We start from the raw sequence: 17886 nt of genomic DNA on the forward strand, positions 1-17886 counted from the left end.
CTCCCTGGCAGGTGTGGTCCTGTCCTGCCGCCCCAGGGGAGCCTCTTCTCCCAGCACCCCAACTCCAAGGAGCCACCAGAGAGAGGATGGCAGTCACGTTCAAGCGAGAGTCAGACATGTCCATTGCGATGAGGCAGGTCTGAGGTCAAGCCAGGAACACCAGCCAGCAAGTCAGGGTCGGGATCAGGCCCAGTGTCAGTGAACCGGTCAGGCACAGTCCAGTGGGAGGGGCAGGTCCATAGTGACAGGGCAGGTTTGGGTGAAGCTGGGAAGGCAACCTGCCAGTCAGAGTCCCCTGGCCTTGCACAGCCTGAGAGTTAGAAGCTCAGCTGAAAACAGCTCCTATGGGCAAGGGGCTGGCCCTGGCTGAGGCCTCTCTGCAGTGCTGTCATGGGGACTTTCCCCAGGGCTACTAGCAGAAAGGGGGGCAGCCGTCAACTGCCCTCTAAGTTGGTCCTGAGCCCCAGCAGCCAAATCTCTGGGAGAAGAGATGCTCTTGGGGCCTTACACCTGCCAGCACTCACTCAGCCCTCAGTCTATTTTGGTAGTTACTTATCTACCAAAGCCTTGCTGAAATGGAAAGATGGTTGTTTGCAGTTTTGTTTCCAGCTTAGAGAGTGACTTCCTTGATAGTGTGTATATTGGATGTTTCAGACAGCCTATTGCAGAAATAGAAATAACTGCCATTGATATTGTGATGACTGAACTGGTACTGTATGTCTGGCTGGACAAGAGCCCAGTGGAGCATCCTACCCTCCTTCATACAACCAGGAGCTTTTCCAAACCCGTTGTTTTCTCACAGATTTTATGGCTTGCAGTGGACCCTGGAGAAACCAATATAATTATTCTTAGCAGCATCAAGCTTGTAGGTAGTGTCAGCTGGCCTTATATCATATAAAGGCTCATTTAACCAATTCCTGTAGGACACTGAGGATATAATGGCGTTTCCTTGGGGCACTGTTATCTTCAGAGCACGTATAAGGGTAGCAGGCAATAATCACAAATACTGATAGGAGAGTTAGACACCTTTCATGCTGTGGGGAGAGGTTGGGACATGCTGAAGTTCTTAAAATGGGGATGATGTTTGATACTCAGATTACCACTTGTGATTGCTTAGTACCAGAAATTCAGTGAGTGATCACCTTGATAATTATAATGAACCATTGTGTCTTTCTATGGGACCCTGGATAGGCAGGTGTGCCACACTTGATGCCATTACTGAAATCACGCCTTGGTCTCTGAGGCCATGTATACTCACTGGTGCATGAGCTTAGAAATGTGTGGCACAAGCCTATGATGCCTTCCTGCAGCTACACGGCAATTCCATAGCAAGTGCTTATATTACTTGCTGAGAAGCATCAAAACCTGACATTTCTGGCCTGACTTCTAGAAACTCAAATACTGGTAAACTGCTAAAAATGGTGGTGTGTGGATGAGTAGGTGATCAAAGGCAAGAGGGGTAAATGGTAATGGAGGTTAGCCAGTCCTAAGAAGAACAAGGTGTTGTAGTGACACTGGCTCTGCTTTCTGCTTCCTCCCTTGTGCTTTTCCAGACTCATCAGTATTGTTCTCATAGCCTACACTGATAAATTAATATCAGTACAGATGTCAAAGAAATATGGACGTTGAAAGATGTTGGGATCTGATGTCCATGACTTGGGAAATGGTGCTACTTTTGGCAGGGCAAACCAAGCTGAAGAGGTAATGTGGTTTGTGGCACACAATATTCTGTGTGCATGAGACAGAGGTATGCCTTGTTGCACACAACCCAAAACTCCAGGCTGAGCAGCCTTCATTGGTGCAACCCTTAAAAGTAACCTGAAAAAGTGGTACAGAAGCTGTCTGAGAGTTTTGGGTTTTTGATTGTGCACCATGACTGCATTCCTCTGTCCTTTAACCAATTTGAATTTTGAGATTCCCATTTGCACATGCTCAAGAGTTTCTTGTACTTTCATTGGTAAGATAAATTATAAATTAGACACAGCTGCTTCCCTAAAAGTAAATACCCTGTTAGGGAAATGGTAGTAACTTCTACTCCTGGTTTTAAATGTCTGTCTTCTTTAAAGTTTGTTTTTATCATCTCTGGATTCACATAATCAGACTTATCGCTATAGTGTGGAACTGCCATATTGTATGCTTCTTCAATATTAGCATATGCAACTGGAAACTTCTTGTGGAAAGCTTTATTTATGCTGTTGATTTAATCAAAATGTTCTAGATTAAGTTTGACAGGATTTTTCTTTTCATTGTTTTTCCTTCCATGGAGTATGGTAAGGTCACAAATCTACTTAGTTTAATGCTCTACTGTCAAATTTGCAATTCTCCTTATAAAAATTAACAGAAAAACCATATATACACACACACAAAATATTGGCTCTGTCATTAGGTATTTCATGAGCAAAAATAATTTAAATAAAACTGTTGTAAAAAATATGAAGAGGAGATAATTATATAAATGCATACTTTTAATCAAGCCAGCAATAATTTTTTCTGAGTTCTTTTGTTCCATTTTAAGAACCACATAAAGTTTTCTGCATTCTTAATTATGTTTTGTAGACTAATATTTTCTCTACTGTAAGATTTTACTCTCCCACTAATACAAAAAAAATCTCAAGTTTTTACCTTTTGATTCAATCTGAAAAGAACATGTTCTTCAAAGGCATTAGATAACATGCATTTTTCTACAGTATAACATTACTTTCAAATTTGAGTTGGAAAGTTTTAAAGGCATTTCATTTTCTGCCCAAAATATTTTTCTAGATACAATAAACACAGTTTGCATCAGCTAGAAAGGTAATAGAAAGAGATGATGATACTTTCTACTTTGAATTAGAATCAGCCATTTCAGTAATGCAAAACTATCATTGTCTTAAATACCACAGCTTGTTTGTGTCTGGAATTTCAGAACACTGATTTTAAAGTTTTTAAAAGTGCATTTTAGAAGATCTAAAATTATAGACAAACTTTGATTGGCTATATCCCTTCAATGATCAAAGTAAACAGTCACATGAAATGTGTTTCTCATTAATTTAGACTGTCACCCACTTCATTTTCTATCTGCTAACATAAATTGCGACATTGTTTGGAATAAACATGAAGCCAACTATCAACATATTTTAACCACACTTTGAATTTTACAGCAGGCAATTACACAAATATCTTCTTTGTGATAGTTTGGCTACCCACTTTACTGTCAATTTATTTCTTACTAATAGCAGTACAATGTTTCTCTTCTTGGACTAATGTTGCATATTTTACTACCTGAAATAGATGCATAGACAAAACTTGAAAGGTCAGAAATATCTTTTTACTGCAGATTGAGTGTTCATTTTATAAATACAGGGCAGAAAATTCCTTCTTCCATTTTAGCAGCTTAGCCATGTGGTGCAGCTAGATCACTGTAAAGACCTCTTCTCAAAATTAATTTGAAAATTCTTCAGTCCTTTCACCTCATGGAATATTCATCGTCTATATGTATGAGGTTTCTCTGTGAACTGTGCATACTGTTTTACATTGCCTCACTTGCACAGAAACAAATGAACTGTTTGAATTGCACAAATTGAATTTTAATCAAAGGGAGTGAGAATAACTTTAAAGGTACTTAAACCATACTCAGAAGTCAAAACAAAGTCTATTTTTCACTATGTGATATAGATAATCTTAAAGGTATGCTCCTGATGTTGTATTTTAGGATGTCAATGCTACAAAAAAAATAAGGATACTGTCAAGAAAAGACAGAGATTGAAAGGCAGAGTTCTTTTTAGGTGTGATTAAAAAATATAACTACTTCTTATTCATATTTCCATTTTTGTTAATAATTTATCCACAATTCTTTCTGAAGCTCATGTAAGTTTCTCTTGGCTGTACTAGTCCCTCTAGTGGCATTTTGTATGTAATAGATAACCATAAAAGCTTAGTTCTGTTTCTCATTCTCTATCCATGTACTACTTAAAATCTGTCAGTTGAACAAGCAGAACAACATTCAGTTTTAAATCTATTTGATAGTCCCTGTAACTGTTCAACCTGTGTTCATGTTATTCATACTGTGCATCCTTAAGATTAATTTCTTTTCCTGAAAAATTAGCATTGTTGATATCACTGGCCTTTCAGTCTTAGGAAACAGCATTTGGAGTAAGATGTGTGAGGTTGGTTGTTAGTTCTGAAATATTAAGAAGTTAAGGACTCAATGTTATCACCCTTTTCTGGCTTCTGACTATAAAATAATTTAAATTGGGTTTGTATTCTGCATTTTGAAAATACTCTTCCTTGTTCAAATTAGTTAGAAGTGATAAGAGTTTAAAAAGCAGTGCCAGTGACACTATTTTATTTCATTTTTCCCATCTCCATGAGAACACCATTTAGCTTAATACTTCTTAGGGCAAAAAGGATTAACTTCTGTCCACTGTTTACTTTCAATATAGCATCAAGTAAACATTTCAGAATTACTAGAATACACCTTGAAAAGGTCTTTTGGAAAATTAGGTGCAGATTATTAAAAGCATCTGTACCAAATATTCCAAATGCTTGCTAGAGTTGTTGTAATGGACTGATTATCCCATGAACAGCAGTTCAAACAGATTTGCTCTCTTCCAAAACCTCTTTTTTCTTAGAAGCAGCTATATTTCTAAATTGAAATGTCTAGTTGTATATTTATTTAATCACTGATTACTGCATTTTATGTCCAGTGACTACATATCTCTTTCAGTTCTGGAACGAAATAAAGATCACCGATCAAAAGACGATATGATTCATACTGTATAATGCTACACAGTATTGTAAGATTTAAGCTACTAATTCAGTTGCTAGGTTCCCAGATATACCACCTACCCTTTATCATTGTAGCTTTCCCCTATTACATCAGCAGCTGATGACTACAACAAATATATTTAGTTACGTGTATTTACAGAAATACCTTATTCTTCCCAAAAATGATGGTGGTATCCATGTAAACTCTTCCAAAGTTTTCTTGGAGGGCATTATAATTTACATTCTTTCTTACTTTATCTAATAACTATTAACAAAGCTGACAAAGTATTTAAGGTGATCCAAATAAATAGATTTCAGGAACCAAAGTGGAACCTTTTCTGTTTTATATGAGGTAATTATTTTATTTGAAATCATTTTTTAAAGATCAAAAGCATAGTCTTACTGAAAAACTGTCAGTTTCCACTAATTTCAGTGGACAGGATGGTCCCAACAGGAGTCTTGTTGTGTGTTGTGAATTGGAGATAGAATGTGTGGAATAAAATGTTGACAACACTTATTCCTCAAAGTCATCAAAAAATTTTTTTTGTTTACCCTCAGTCCCTCTAAGCCTGCATGGATCTTGTTAAACAGCCAATGCACATAGGTGGTTTTTTATATAACTTACACAGCACCATAGTAAATTATACTGATAATTAAACCCTGATGAATAGAAGCAACCATGCATCTAAAAAGTAGGTGTTAAAATCCTGTTCCATATTATTCAAAAATGCTGCAAGGATTAGTAAGAGGCAGACAGCTGAAACTGTGGTAGCTAAGGATCTTAGCTAGCAAAGTTAGGCAGAAGTTCTTAAGAAATCATGAATCATAGCAAAGATAAAGCAACAGATACCTGTGTAGAGACAATCACTGTAAGCAGAGAAGTTTCAAAGTTCAAAGTAAGCCCTCCAAGGGGTTACTGGCAGAAAGGTAAATCATACATACACCTTGGATTTTCATTTTTTATTATTATTATTACTTGACCTTTTGCTAAAAGACATTTAAACCCTTTCCCATAGAGTTTTGACAAGATATACATTTTCTTGACGGATTTCTTCTTAGACCCATGACTTTAAAAAAATGGCCATTTCAGTAATTCTGGGGTTTTTCCCCTCTGTAGGGGAATCTCACTTAATTTGTGTCAGATTTAACAGCAGTGTAATAGCTTCTTTTTGTTATTTCTGCTCTAGTTTAGCCCAACCTCTCACACCTGCCCAAAGAGACCTAAACAATAATATATTACAAAGGAAAGTGGCATCTCCTTTTTATTCAGGGTTTAAGCAAGCCTCTTGTTACAAAGACTCCTCTTATACCTATTCTTTTAATTTGGTAGAAATGGAATGAAGCAAAACTGCAGTCTGACATACCACAGGGTACTACAGACTAGTTGCTAGGTGTGGGTCAAATCAGAAAATGTGTAGCAATTTCTTCCTCATTTACCAAAGTTTTAGTTAAAATCATAATGGCTTTGGCATTGCAAAACTTAGGATGGTCTTCTGTTTCTTACTTCCCATCTGTAACACGTCCCATTTTCTTTCATGGTGTGTCTGATCAAGTAACCAAGAAATACCTTCAAAGCCTTTATGCTTGTAGAAGAAAAGTGGGTTGCAGTTAGAACGGAAGGTTATAGGAAGACAGACAGGGAGAAGGTCATTCACATTCCAGACAAAGGAATGATACTGCTTTTAAAATTTGCTACCTTTGGTCACTACCTATTTTATCCATTCCTGACAACTCCCACCTACATGATCAGTTCAGCTACCTGGGATTAACATTATTTTCAGTGACTTGGGTGTCACAGCAAAAGGCTGTAGCAAAGGTCAGGACAGAATTGCGTTTGTCTTCCTGAAGGCTACATGCTAACTCGCACAAGTGATGTTTGTAATACTTTGCTGCCTCACTCGGTCTTACAGTCCTGAACACTACTAATCCCAGGCATTGAATGAAGCAGGGATCGGGCAATAAAACACATTTTATACTAACAAAATAAAAAATCTGCAATACTTATTCACATGACAAAAGTCTCAAATCTTTCTTTTTAACAGCTGAGTCCTTGTTGTTTCAACTGAAATTATTTTTTTAAAATACAAATGGAATTTCTGAGGCTTTATAAATAAGGCTTGTTGGCACATAACATTCTTTAACAATTCTCTTAATACCTTATCGTGAACAGCATTTGGACCCTTACCCTGCTACCCTAACTTCATTTCCTAAGAAGTTTAGGCTGTTGTAGTCTGAGGAAGAAAGAATAGCATAGAAGATAAATTTCATAGATCTTGCAGCATTTTCAGGGTGCCATGGCTGTCCACTCGAAGCATTAAGCCTAAGAACTTTCCTTGTAGTCCAGTCTAGCCCAGTCCTGCTTTATGTGCTCTATTTCTAGACAGATACAGGGAACCTTCAATCAGACTAAGTCTGAAGGGAAGATGTCTCAAGGAATTCATCTGTACCCAAAGATACTGAAAAGTGTCTGCTGATCACAATGTCACAACCCAGCACCCAATAATGTAAATACATAATTTATAAGAATGATAAGAATGTAAAAAGCTGGGAAATTCACATATGAAAATTATGGAAGTAGCTAGACTTTGAGCATATTCCTATAGTAGTTAATACCAGTCTGCATTTTGTTATCAATTTTATCATCTTTAAAATTTAAAAATCTTTAAAAATTAAACAATCTGTAAATGTTAATTAGTACATAGTTAGAATAGGCTACTTGATGTCCTCACAAAACAGATAATTTTGTATGATCACCAAAATAAAGAGCAATCATTTGAACTGCAGTGTTAGGTCACATATTTGAAAAACTTAGCATATGTGCTAAAATATGCATGTGCATACATATATCTATACACACATACACATATATAAATATTTAACAGTAGGTCTGAAGGCATAATCCCATGTCTCATTACAGTTATGTGCCAAATTCCCTTGGACATCCAAATGCATTCCTCAAATGTCTGATAAATGAGTTGTCATTGCTGGTGGAAATCAACATGATGTCCAAGCAAAACTGCAGTTTTAGGGCTTCTGACACTGATAAATGTTAATTGTGTCTAAAAGTGTTAGGCATTTTGTGGATATTTTAAGTAAATAAACTTGATGACATATTACTATTTTGCAAAGTTCAATTAATAGCTTGTGACTGTGTTCCAAGATGTCTTTTTCATGTTTTAATGGCAAAGTTGCCTGTGAGGTCCAAATTTACTGAAGTCATTGTGAATGACTTACTTTCTATATGGCAGCTGGATGTGTGCCAAGGACAGGTGTTTTTAGACTTGGAATAGTTTGTTTGGTGCTAACACTTTTTCAAAATTAGTTACAGTTAAAACATTTTGCATAGAATTTAAGACTAAGTGAACGCACCAGATTAGTTTGGTGGTGGTATGAAGGACCATTGCATATAACTGAAAATATTTTGACACATAAATTCTGGGAGTAGCTCAGATTATATCAGCTATGTTGAAATAATTACCACCCATGTCTCACATATGATATAGTAACTACATCCTATTGCTAGTTTTCCACAGGAACAATTGCTTCTCTTAGAGGAGATTAGCTCAGCTTGATGTGCAGAAATGTATACATCACATCACAACAGTTACTAAGATGATAGAAGCATGTATAGGAGTTACTATTCAAACAGAACATTAATCTGTGGTAATGATAAACACGTCTGCTCTAGTGTCTGAAGCAATTTCTGCATTAAGCTGTGGTTGGATAAGGGCAAAAAGATACGTCTTTGTAAGTCTGGGGTTTTTGCCTTTATTGTTATTTGTACTGAGCCAACTTCAGTGTTTTCTCATGTTCATCTACAATACAGCAGCATCAAAAGGGAAAAACAATCAGGAAGATTCAAATCTTTAAGCAGATACAGTATTAGTTCAAGTAAAATTGTATATAACCACAGGGTTCGGTTTCAGAAGCAATATATATTAGAGCATGTGAAATTTTTTCCATTTTTCTGAAGTATTGTAAAACTCAAGTAGACTATTTAGATATAGACAGCTCCAATTTGTCCATAGCCAACACCATTCAAGAGCAAAATTCCAGTTTTATCACAACCTACAATATGAATTAATCTTTTTGACCTCACTTTTGGTTTCACAATTTTTATAAGTACAGTGTGAAATTTCAGTTCTTGCCTCTTCATGAAAGGGTCCAAAATCAAATTTAAGCTGTTAATATGTTTTTTTAAGTTTTAGCAGTAATATTTCAATGGCAGTTTGAAACAGGTCATTAAATCTGGGCATATAATCTTGCTAATGTGACCCAGAGTGCTTATAGAATTACTGTTATACATTTCCTTACGGTTGTGTTTACTATTACTTCTAATTACTAAAGAAATATCTCACTACGATCATTAATGGGTTCTAAATATTCTTAGAAAACAACCTAAGAAGTTTTATGGGCTATAAGGAGTGCAATGGAAGTCTTCTAACTTCCAGGAGATAAACAGTTTAGGCACAGCCTTGAAGTACGCCCTCACTTCATCGCTCTCAGTTATGTCAAGAGGACTATTTGGGTAGTGTGAACAGAATCTGGTTCACACTTTCTAGCAACTACAGGGTTTTTTTTCTCTTTCTTCCAAAGCATTTTGTTCATGAATAAAATTCTTTTATCATTTTGAGACCCAACTCAATTTGCAATTAATTCAGCTGGAATTATTTAATTGACTGAGATGGATAAAGCCCTTATATAAAAGCTTACCTGTCTTGAACTCCCAAGCTTGATTAGTATGTAATTCCACTCTCTCTTGCATTTTAATTCAGATGCTCTACTAAACCACAGTCATACCTACATCTCTGACAATACCTCTGCCAAGACTATGAGGAAAATTTTGGCTCCTCCATTGTCAGTGAGGCCACAATATTTATTTTTGTGGTCTAGATGGTCCATTCCTCTCTTTCGGGATCTGTGATTTAATTCATTCTGCTGCCTTTATCTGGAATCCCTTTGCCCCGCTGCAGTAAGATTCCACTGACTAAATTTAAATATTGAAAATGTTCAGTGCCAACCAATTTGTTATTCTTGAAAGATTTCCAGGACAATTCTATTACTATTAGAACTTTCTGCAGAACATAAACTTCTTACACTGTATCTCTTGCTTTGCCCATTAATCCAAATAATTAATTTATTTGAAGAAAATGCAAGTGAAAAACAAGGTACCCGATTTGCCTGTGTCACCCCTTTACAATTTCAATATTTTGTTGCTTTTATAAATTAATATAGAAATGCAAAAGGAAATACTGAAGAGAAAGAAAGGGTCGTCGTATAGGCTCTTCTGTTGCTATAATGTGTAAGCTTTGAAAAATGTGTAACATTTTACAATCTTGTACATCGTATAATCTTATAATCGTGATTCAGTAGTTTTAGTGTAAAAATAATTTGAGGCAATTCAAAGCTTGTGCATGTAACAAGATGGGGATGAAACTACTATATTGCACATTTTGTCAGTAATTTCCCTAAAACATTGTTCGGTATAATTGGTTCATTGTCACTTGATTAAATTGCACCTTCTTACACAGTGCAGAGCATTAGTATTTGTGTGCTCAGAATAGGTCCATACTATATACAACCCAACTGAAAAGAAAAATGTAATCTAGTAACATAATTTACATAATTAACAGGCAAGACTTGGCAAATGACTTTCCTGGATCGTATATGTGTAGGAATCATTGTTTATAACAAAATGTTTAGCAGCATAGTAAATTAATGACTAAAGTGTAGATGTTAGTTCTGTAATTCAAATAATATTTTAAATGTCAGAATTCAAATACCTATTCAGCCTAGCTTTAGTACTCTTTCTAGCAGATTTATTTGAATATACAGTTTTCTTTTTGACTATCATCCCTTTGTCTTTCATTACCTTTTTCTGTATCAATAATGAGACCTTATTAACCTTCTAATTTTTTCCCTTGATGTCTGTGGGGGCATGGGTTTTTGAACACAAAAAACCATCAAAAACTGCAAGTCTTAAAACACTTCATGTGAATTGCCACACATACCATACGCATAGTTGGGGGCTACGGTAGGAAGAAGGAAAAGTAGCAGTAGTGATCTAGTGTCAGCCTGTCATTAAATATGCTAAAAATTAAAGATGTCAGTAAACTAAAAGGCCCACTCATTCAAATTAAAAAAAAAGGTGTATAAGTCTACAGAAACAAGAATATAATGTATAACAAAATGGAATTAACTTTCAATTTTATGGAAAAGTGTAATTTATAACCCTGAACAAGAGAAATACTATTAAAAGGTTCATTTCTGGTTAGACTGCCAAACCGGCGGTGTATTCTATTCACTAAAAAAGCTATTGGCTCAGACTTCAAGGGATCAGTACTACACTGTATTTTTTCTTAGTGCACGTTACAGTTAAGGTCAGTATGTGCAAGTGTTACTCTTTAAAAAATCCTAACGCAGGTGACTTGGTCCAAATATTACAGTAATTTTAACATCAGTAAATCCTATTGAGTGCTGCATGGAAAATGTGGTTTAAGTTTATTGTGAGTCTGTTGTCGGTGTCTTAATTAAAATGTTTACTTTGAACACACTAAACCACATAACAGTTGTGAATGATGGTTCAAAGGCCTAACACACAACACAACATGATGTTGTGTGGAATTTTAATGAAAAAGGAATGGCTTTTCTTTTTTTACAGGAAGTCACATTTTTATTACAATTAACAGAGTCTTTAAAGGTAAATTATGTATAGGTAACTACCCAAAGAAGAAAGGACAGCCTATGACATGTAATTCTATGTCTATGCTAGATTTCCTTTCCTGTTTGTTTGTTTAACAGAAAGATGATCCCTTTATTTAAGAAAATAACTATAAAACTAGAATAGGTATTTTTCAGTTCCCAGGACAGACCAAATTCTGGTTTGTTTTAGGAATGGGAATATATGGATTTCCTTGCTTCTACAAAACCATGCTCTCTAGAAATCTGAGGATGAAGTCCTCAAACTGTGGCTCCTCTTTTTTGTCCTACCTGGTGCAATCATCCCTTACAAAATTTATTACTGCGCTGTTTACAATACTAAGTGGCTTTAAATGTCAGGAAAAAAAATGGGTATACAAATAGGACTCTACCTTTTTATATTTAATATTTTTGCTGTCCTCTGTTACGTTTAGCATGTTTGCATACATCTGAAAGATTAAAGCATGGTGGTTAAGGTTGAATTTGGAGTTCAGGATAATACACAAGGTTATAAAAACGTAATCTGTGTGTAGATGAATGAGCGGTGTTTTTGCAAAGTTGTTGCCCCAGAAATTCTGTAGCCAGTTAAAAGTTAGTGAAGGGACACCTTAGAGAAAACTCCATCCCTTTTAGCTGTTTTGTTACCTAACAGTTTCCTGTGGCCTGTGGAGTTCAAGGCTACCAGGAGGCAAAGCTGTGCTTCGCATGTGAGAGGAAACATGAAAAGATTTTGTCTGTGCTCCTGTCACATCTTTCACTGCCTCCTTTTTGTATTCAGCTGTAGCCTGACATGACACGTAAAAGCAAAAGAAGTGGTAAACCAGACCTTCTAAGCTCCTTGAAGAAGTCTAATCTGCCTTCATTAACGGCAAGTCCGGCGGCACAATGAGCAGCGTGTGCCCACCTGATGGTGCGCAGCCGCACGTGGAGACGCCAAGCGCACCTAAGTGTACGGAGAGTGCACGCACACATCTGAACGTACGCACACATGCGTTACTAGGGCTGCCTGAGGAAAGCCTATTCTGAAAAGCCCAAGTCTGTACCATGCAAGAGCAGATGGGGGAAGGAATCTCAGTTTACTTTTGCTGTGGGAACTGCCCTTTTGCATTAACACATGAAAAGTCTTTTTCAGAGGTTGCAGACAAGCAGTGGTACTGATTGTGCGTGGGGCCCAAATGATTCATCTAGATTTGGGGGATGTCCCGCACTATTTTTTTTTCCAGCAGTGTGGCTGGGAAGCGTCTTACTACTGAACCAAAATTGGAGCAGAAGAAAAATCTTCTCACCCATTACCCCAAAAAGCTAACCTTGCAATGTCAGTGTGACTTTCCTTTTGACCGTGTTATGGTAAAACAGAGCTGTGACACATAGAATCGTGGAATCATACAATAGCTCGGGTTGGAAGGGACATTTAAAAGTCATCTAGTCCAACCTCCAAATTCTAAAAATTGAACTTTCTCCTTTTACCTCCCCCATGAAGCTAAAGCAAAATACTAGCGACTGTTTCACTATTAATAAATATTTCCTGGAGCTTTTCCTGTTAACCTTCTTTTTGAATAAAGGTTTATTTCCTTATAGAACATTGTTAATGCAGCTAAATATGGTAGATATTGTGTTACACTAGGCCCACTGTAATCTGAAAAAATCCCTTAAAAAAACCCCAAATATATTTTTGTGTTGGCTTTGCTCGTTGAGCAACTCCTTTGAAAATAATCCTTAAATTAATATTTGTTGAAATATTCTTTATTCTTGCATTACAAAGTAATTATTTCCATATATAGCTTCTCTGAACATCTATTTAGGCGCCTCAGCAGGAGCCCTGACATTCTCTGGTGCAGGATCTTGTAGCCGCATTACCCACCGACTTCAAGGGGATTTATGGACGCTCAGAAGCCCTGGGCATCAGACAGCTCTTTTTCTCCTCCGCGTGGATTTAGACACCTGATTTTAGGAACTCGTATTCAGAAATACGGCTATGAGTACCTTCCTATGGCTTTGGGGATTTTTTTTTTTTTTTTTCTCTTTGTACAAATCCAGAAATTGAAACGCCGGCAGCGCCGACCGGCACACGCACCCTCACCGCCCTGCCCGCTCCTGCCCCCCCACCCCCAGCCCCGCGCGCGCCCCTACTACCTCAGAAATTTTTTTAAAAAAACAAAAAACGCAAAAAAAACCCACAACAGAAGAAGAGTAAACGCTCCGGGGGAGCCCGAACGCGGGCGGCTCACACCGGCCCGTCTCCTGTAGCCCCTCGGCGGAACTTTAGGACGCGGCGCGCAGCCGGTCCCGCGGGAGGCCCGCGCCGCTCCCCGCGGGTGCCGGGCCCTCAGCCTGTCCCGCGCGCCTCCGAACGGCAGCCGCGGCGGAGCCCCGCCGCCACCGCGGCCCTGCCCGGGCGGAGCGCAGCGGCCGGGCTGGGGCGCTTTTTTTTTTTTTTTTTTTTTTTTTCCCTCCCTTCTCCCCCCTTTGCCTTGTCAACTAACCCCCTCTAGCGCCGAGCCGGCCGCATTTGACCTGCGGGCTGCCGGCAGCGCCGAGGCGAGGGGGCGCCCCTCCCCGCCCGCCTCCCGCGCCCCCTCAGGAGGGGCCGCCGCTCCCCCGCCCGTCCCCCGCCCCGCGCGCGCCGGGCCGCCCGTTGGCTGGCGGGGCGCCGCGCGTGCCGGAGCGGCCCCGGCGCGGGGCCGCGCTGGCCTCCCCGCGGACCCGGCACCCGCCGGGCTGGGCGCAGCGGGGGGCGGCCCCGCGGCGGAGGGGGCGATCGCTCCGCGGGGGAGCGGCGGGCACCAAAAAAAAAAAAAACCAAACCACCCAACCCCGACAAACCCGCAGCCGGCTGCGCGGCACGCCAAGCGGGAGGGAGCGGCGGGCATCACACCGGAGCCGCCTGGTTTCTGATTGCTCCGCGGCGGAGGGGGAGAGACGGAGGCTGACTGAGAGGGGCGAGCGGCAGGAGCCGGGGACAGCGGCGGAGGGGCTGGGAACGCCGCCCCGCAAGTTTCCTTGATGCCTTCGGGAGCGTGAGGAGGCGCCCGGCCCTCCTCCCCCTCCCGCCTCAGGAGCCCGGCGGCGGGGGCGAGACACTCGGCCGTGGGAAACCGAAGCCCCTCGGCGCTGCCTGCGGACGGGGATGCGGGGGGCCGTGCGGCGCGGACGGGGGAGGAGGCTGCTCCAGCGGAGGAGGCTGCTGAAGCTGCCGCGGGCGCTTCTGCGGGGCTGAAGGTGCCCCCGGCCGGAGCCGGCGGAGGGAGCGGGGCGCGACCTCCCCCCCCCCCCCGTCACCGCCGCCGCCGCCTCGAAGTTGCCGGAGCTCTCCCGGCGCCCCCCCGCCCGCCCTCGCCCTCCCTCCGGGCCGCCGCCGTGCCCCGGGACGCCGCTGGTGGATGCTCCCGCCCCGGCCCGGGCAGCCCCCGGCGGCGGTGCAGGCAGCGCAGCCGGCCGGGCCGCACCGGACCCCGGTGGGGCGGCGGGCGGGGGCGCCGCGGCGGCGTCCCCCGCTGGCCTGAAGGAGGACGGGGAGCCTCGGCGGGCCGAGGACGCGGGGCGCTCGGCGGGCACCAGCCATGGGGTGTTGCGAGGTGAGGGGATTGCTCTGGAGAGTCGGCCTCTTCCTCCCCCTGCTGACAGCGCGCCCCGCCGCCGGCGGTCACGTCGCCAGCAACCACGGTAAGGGCGGCCGGGCGGGCTCCCGCCAACTTTCCGGCGGTCGCGGGGTGCGGGGGGCCTGCGGGGAGCGGGGGGGGGTGTGTGTCCGCACCCGCGAAGCGGGGTGGCGGCCGCGGCGGGTCGCGGCGGCTCTCGCCTCTCCCGGCCGCTGAGGGGGCAGAGGGAGTGCGGGGCCGGGGGCCGCCCCCTCCTGCCGCCCGCCACCCCGCCAAAGTTGGGTGTTCGGCGAGGGGGGGGGCTCTGCTGCTGACCCCCTGCCCGGACCGCGTCCCGTGGGGGGCGAGGTGCCGTCCCCCGCCGGGCGGCTGCCGGGAGCGGCGGGGCGCCTGCGGGCTCTCCACGGTCACCCCTGGCCGCCGGGGTGTGTGACTGAGCAGCCGAACGGCAGGCAACGGAAAGTTACCTCCCGGGGAGGTGGAGCGGCAGCATCTTTTCAGTGGAATGTGGTTTTAAGGTTCGCTGTTCTCCTGCCGAACGCAAAGCGGCTTCGGGATGGGTTTGAGAGAGCTCACCGCGCCTTAAGAGAAATTGCTGCTAGTCAGCGAACTGTTCAAAGCTGCCTGACTGTCCTTAGCACCTAATTTTTACCTGCTACGGTCTGAGTGTCCGAGAAAAATCCCATTTAAAGTCTTTGTCCCAGGTGCGTGCTCATCAGGTCTTACTGAAGACGGTAGTTTAATTCTGTAGGTTGTAGTGTGTGCGTTTAAGAAAAATGCCTCTAGATGAAGAAGGGAACCGTCCTATTTAGGAAAATAAAAATGCATAGCGCATCCAGAGGGTATCAAATTTTTGCGAGGAAGAACTGAAAGAACCCCCATAACTGGTTGTGAAACATCATGTTCTATGTTATCGAACATCTGGATAGAGCAGAGCATTTTCTTAAATGTTTATTTAATGTACAGCTCTACTTCAGTAGTGGAGGATGTAGGATGCATCTATTCCTAAATTAGGAGACTCTTCCCTACTTTTAATATTATTTTTATACAATTTACCTTTCATGTTATAGGATTTTAGTGTGACATGAATGAAAATATGGGACCTGAAGGGCAGCTCTAAATGTTGCATCTGAGAGAAATTATTTTACCAGCTGTTATTGAAAGGAGCGCTGAAAATGGCTATGGTGGAAAGTAATGATCAGACAAAACAAACTGGTTTTAGTCACTATGTACTATGTAATATATAGCTCATATGTTTTCACACTTCTGTTTTACAATCCATTTTCAGTGTTCGTTGCATCTATATGGGTAGCAGTGAGAAGAGAGACTAAAATATCTAGAAAATAGGAAAACACCGTAGTGCGGCCACAAATACCCTGAGCAATCAGGGTCAGTTATGGCAGGGACTTTCCAAGTTTAGCATTATTCCTTTACCTCTTCTACACTAAATGCGATGAATAATTTCAGTTTGTAATTGTGTAACATACAGTCATATCAGGGCTGTATTAGATTTTGCCCTTACTCGTGTTTTAGAAGACATCAGACATTCACAGTAGCACAACACAGTTTTCCTTTTATGTCACTCTCATTAGTGCATGCTAATGTCTGCTACATTACTGCAAGGCCTAACAAGACACATGAACGGGGTTTAAAAAAAATCTCTTCGCATGTGTTACAGAATAGCCAAGACATCCTATATGCATCAAAGGTACAGAATTTTTATTAAGTAATGGAAGTTAGATTATGTTTCTAAACTAGTGTTTTGATATTCCTGGGGTTACATTGGTAATATTTAAATAGTGTTTTAAAAAGCAGGTGAAAAATGGTTAGCAAAAATAGTTGCCAAAGCAGTTTAGCCCAAAGAAAAGTCTGTCAAGGGGAAGTGGTTTTTTTGATGTTGACATAACTTTTCCCAGCAAGTTCAGGTATTGAGGTACTGGCTGCATAGAGTTCTGATGAATTACCTAACTTCTGAAGAACTTCTCATTCTGCACCTTGTTTCAAAACTTCCAATAAGGCAAATGACCTCTTATCTTTGGTACCATCATTGTACCATAGAAGTCAAATAAGTAGTGTAACTCAGCAAAACACGTGGACTGAAAATATATCGAATTAATACAGGTGCTTCAAAACGCACACCCCACCCGATTAATAAAAAAATGAATACAGGTGCTTCAAAGCACACACCCCACCCGGTTAATGAAATGCTAGCAAAACAGTCTACTTCTAATGATGGCTTTCTCTAAATCCAGGAATTGAATGAAAGAAAATGAGTACAATAAAGAAGTTGCCCATTTTGTAAACGCTTAAATGAGCAAGTTTAAAATGCCAGTTACTAACATTTGGAATCCCAGCTGTGAAGAATTTTTTGAAATCTTGTGCAGTTAACTGAGAAAAAAAAATTCTTAAATTTTCATAAGATGTTATTTTCAGAATGTACATCTTGGAAACATGCTTGCAATAATTGCTGTTGGGTTTTCACTAATAATTATAATAATTATAACTTAGCTTGGCTTTACTGTGTGATATATTTGGTCTTCTATTTTGATTTACAAATGTACCAGCATTAATACTAAATTGCGAAGGAATGTTTTGTTTGGGTTTCTTGATTGGGGGAAAAAGAGGGAAGGGGAGTAAGTTTATTAATCCAACTCAGTAAATAAGCAGCCCTTCCACTTCATTCTTAATGCTTTATTTCCTGTTATTAAAGAGGGATTTTCATAGAATTAATGTAGCCCACTCTTATAAATTATTGTTATGACTATGTTGGAATTAATATTTTTGTTTGTTTTCTTCAAACGGAAAGAAAGATAAATTTTTTTTGTATAGTTGAAGACTCAGG

The 17886-nt window shown here is 41.1% G+C and overlaps 1 protein-coding gene across 3 annotated transcripts in view; it reads left to right on the forward strand.

The window, feature by feature from the left end:
- The first annotated feature begins 14974 nt into the window (after nt 1-14974).
- EPHA6 (EPH receptor A6) overlaps nt 14975-17886 on the forward strand; it is a 528684-nt gene continuing 525772 nt past the window's right edge. For all 3 annotated transcript variants that reach the window (XM_074812331.1, XM_074812313.1, XM_074812322.1), the window contains exon 1: nt 14975-15108. In XM_074812331.1, the coding sequence (XP_074668432.1) occupies nt 15006-15108 (103 nt within the window). In that variant the 5' untranslated portion in view covers nt 14975-15005. The remainder of the gene's footprint in view (nt 15109-17886) is intronic.

The sequence above is a fragment of the Strix aluco genome, chromosome 2, assembly GCF_031877795.1.
Source record: "Strix aluco isolate bStrAlu1 chromosome 2, bStrAlu1.hap1, whole genome shotgun sequence".
Classification (NCBI taxonomy): domain Eukaryota; kingdom Metazoa; phylum Chordata; class Aves; order Strigiformes; family Strigidae; genus Strix; species Strix aluco.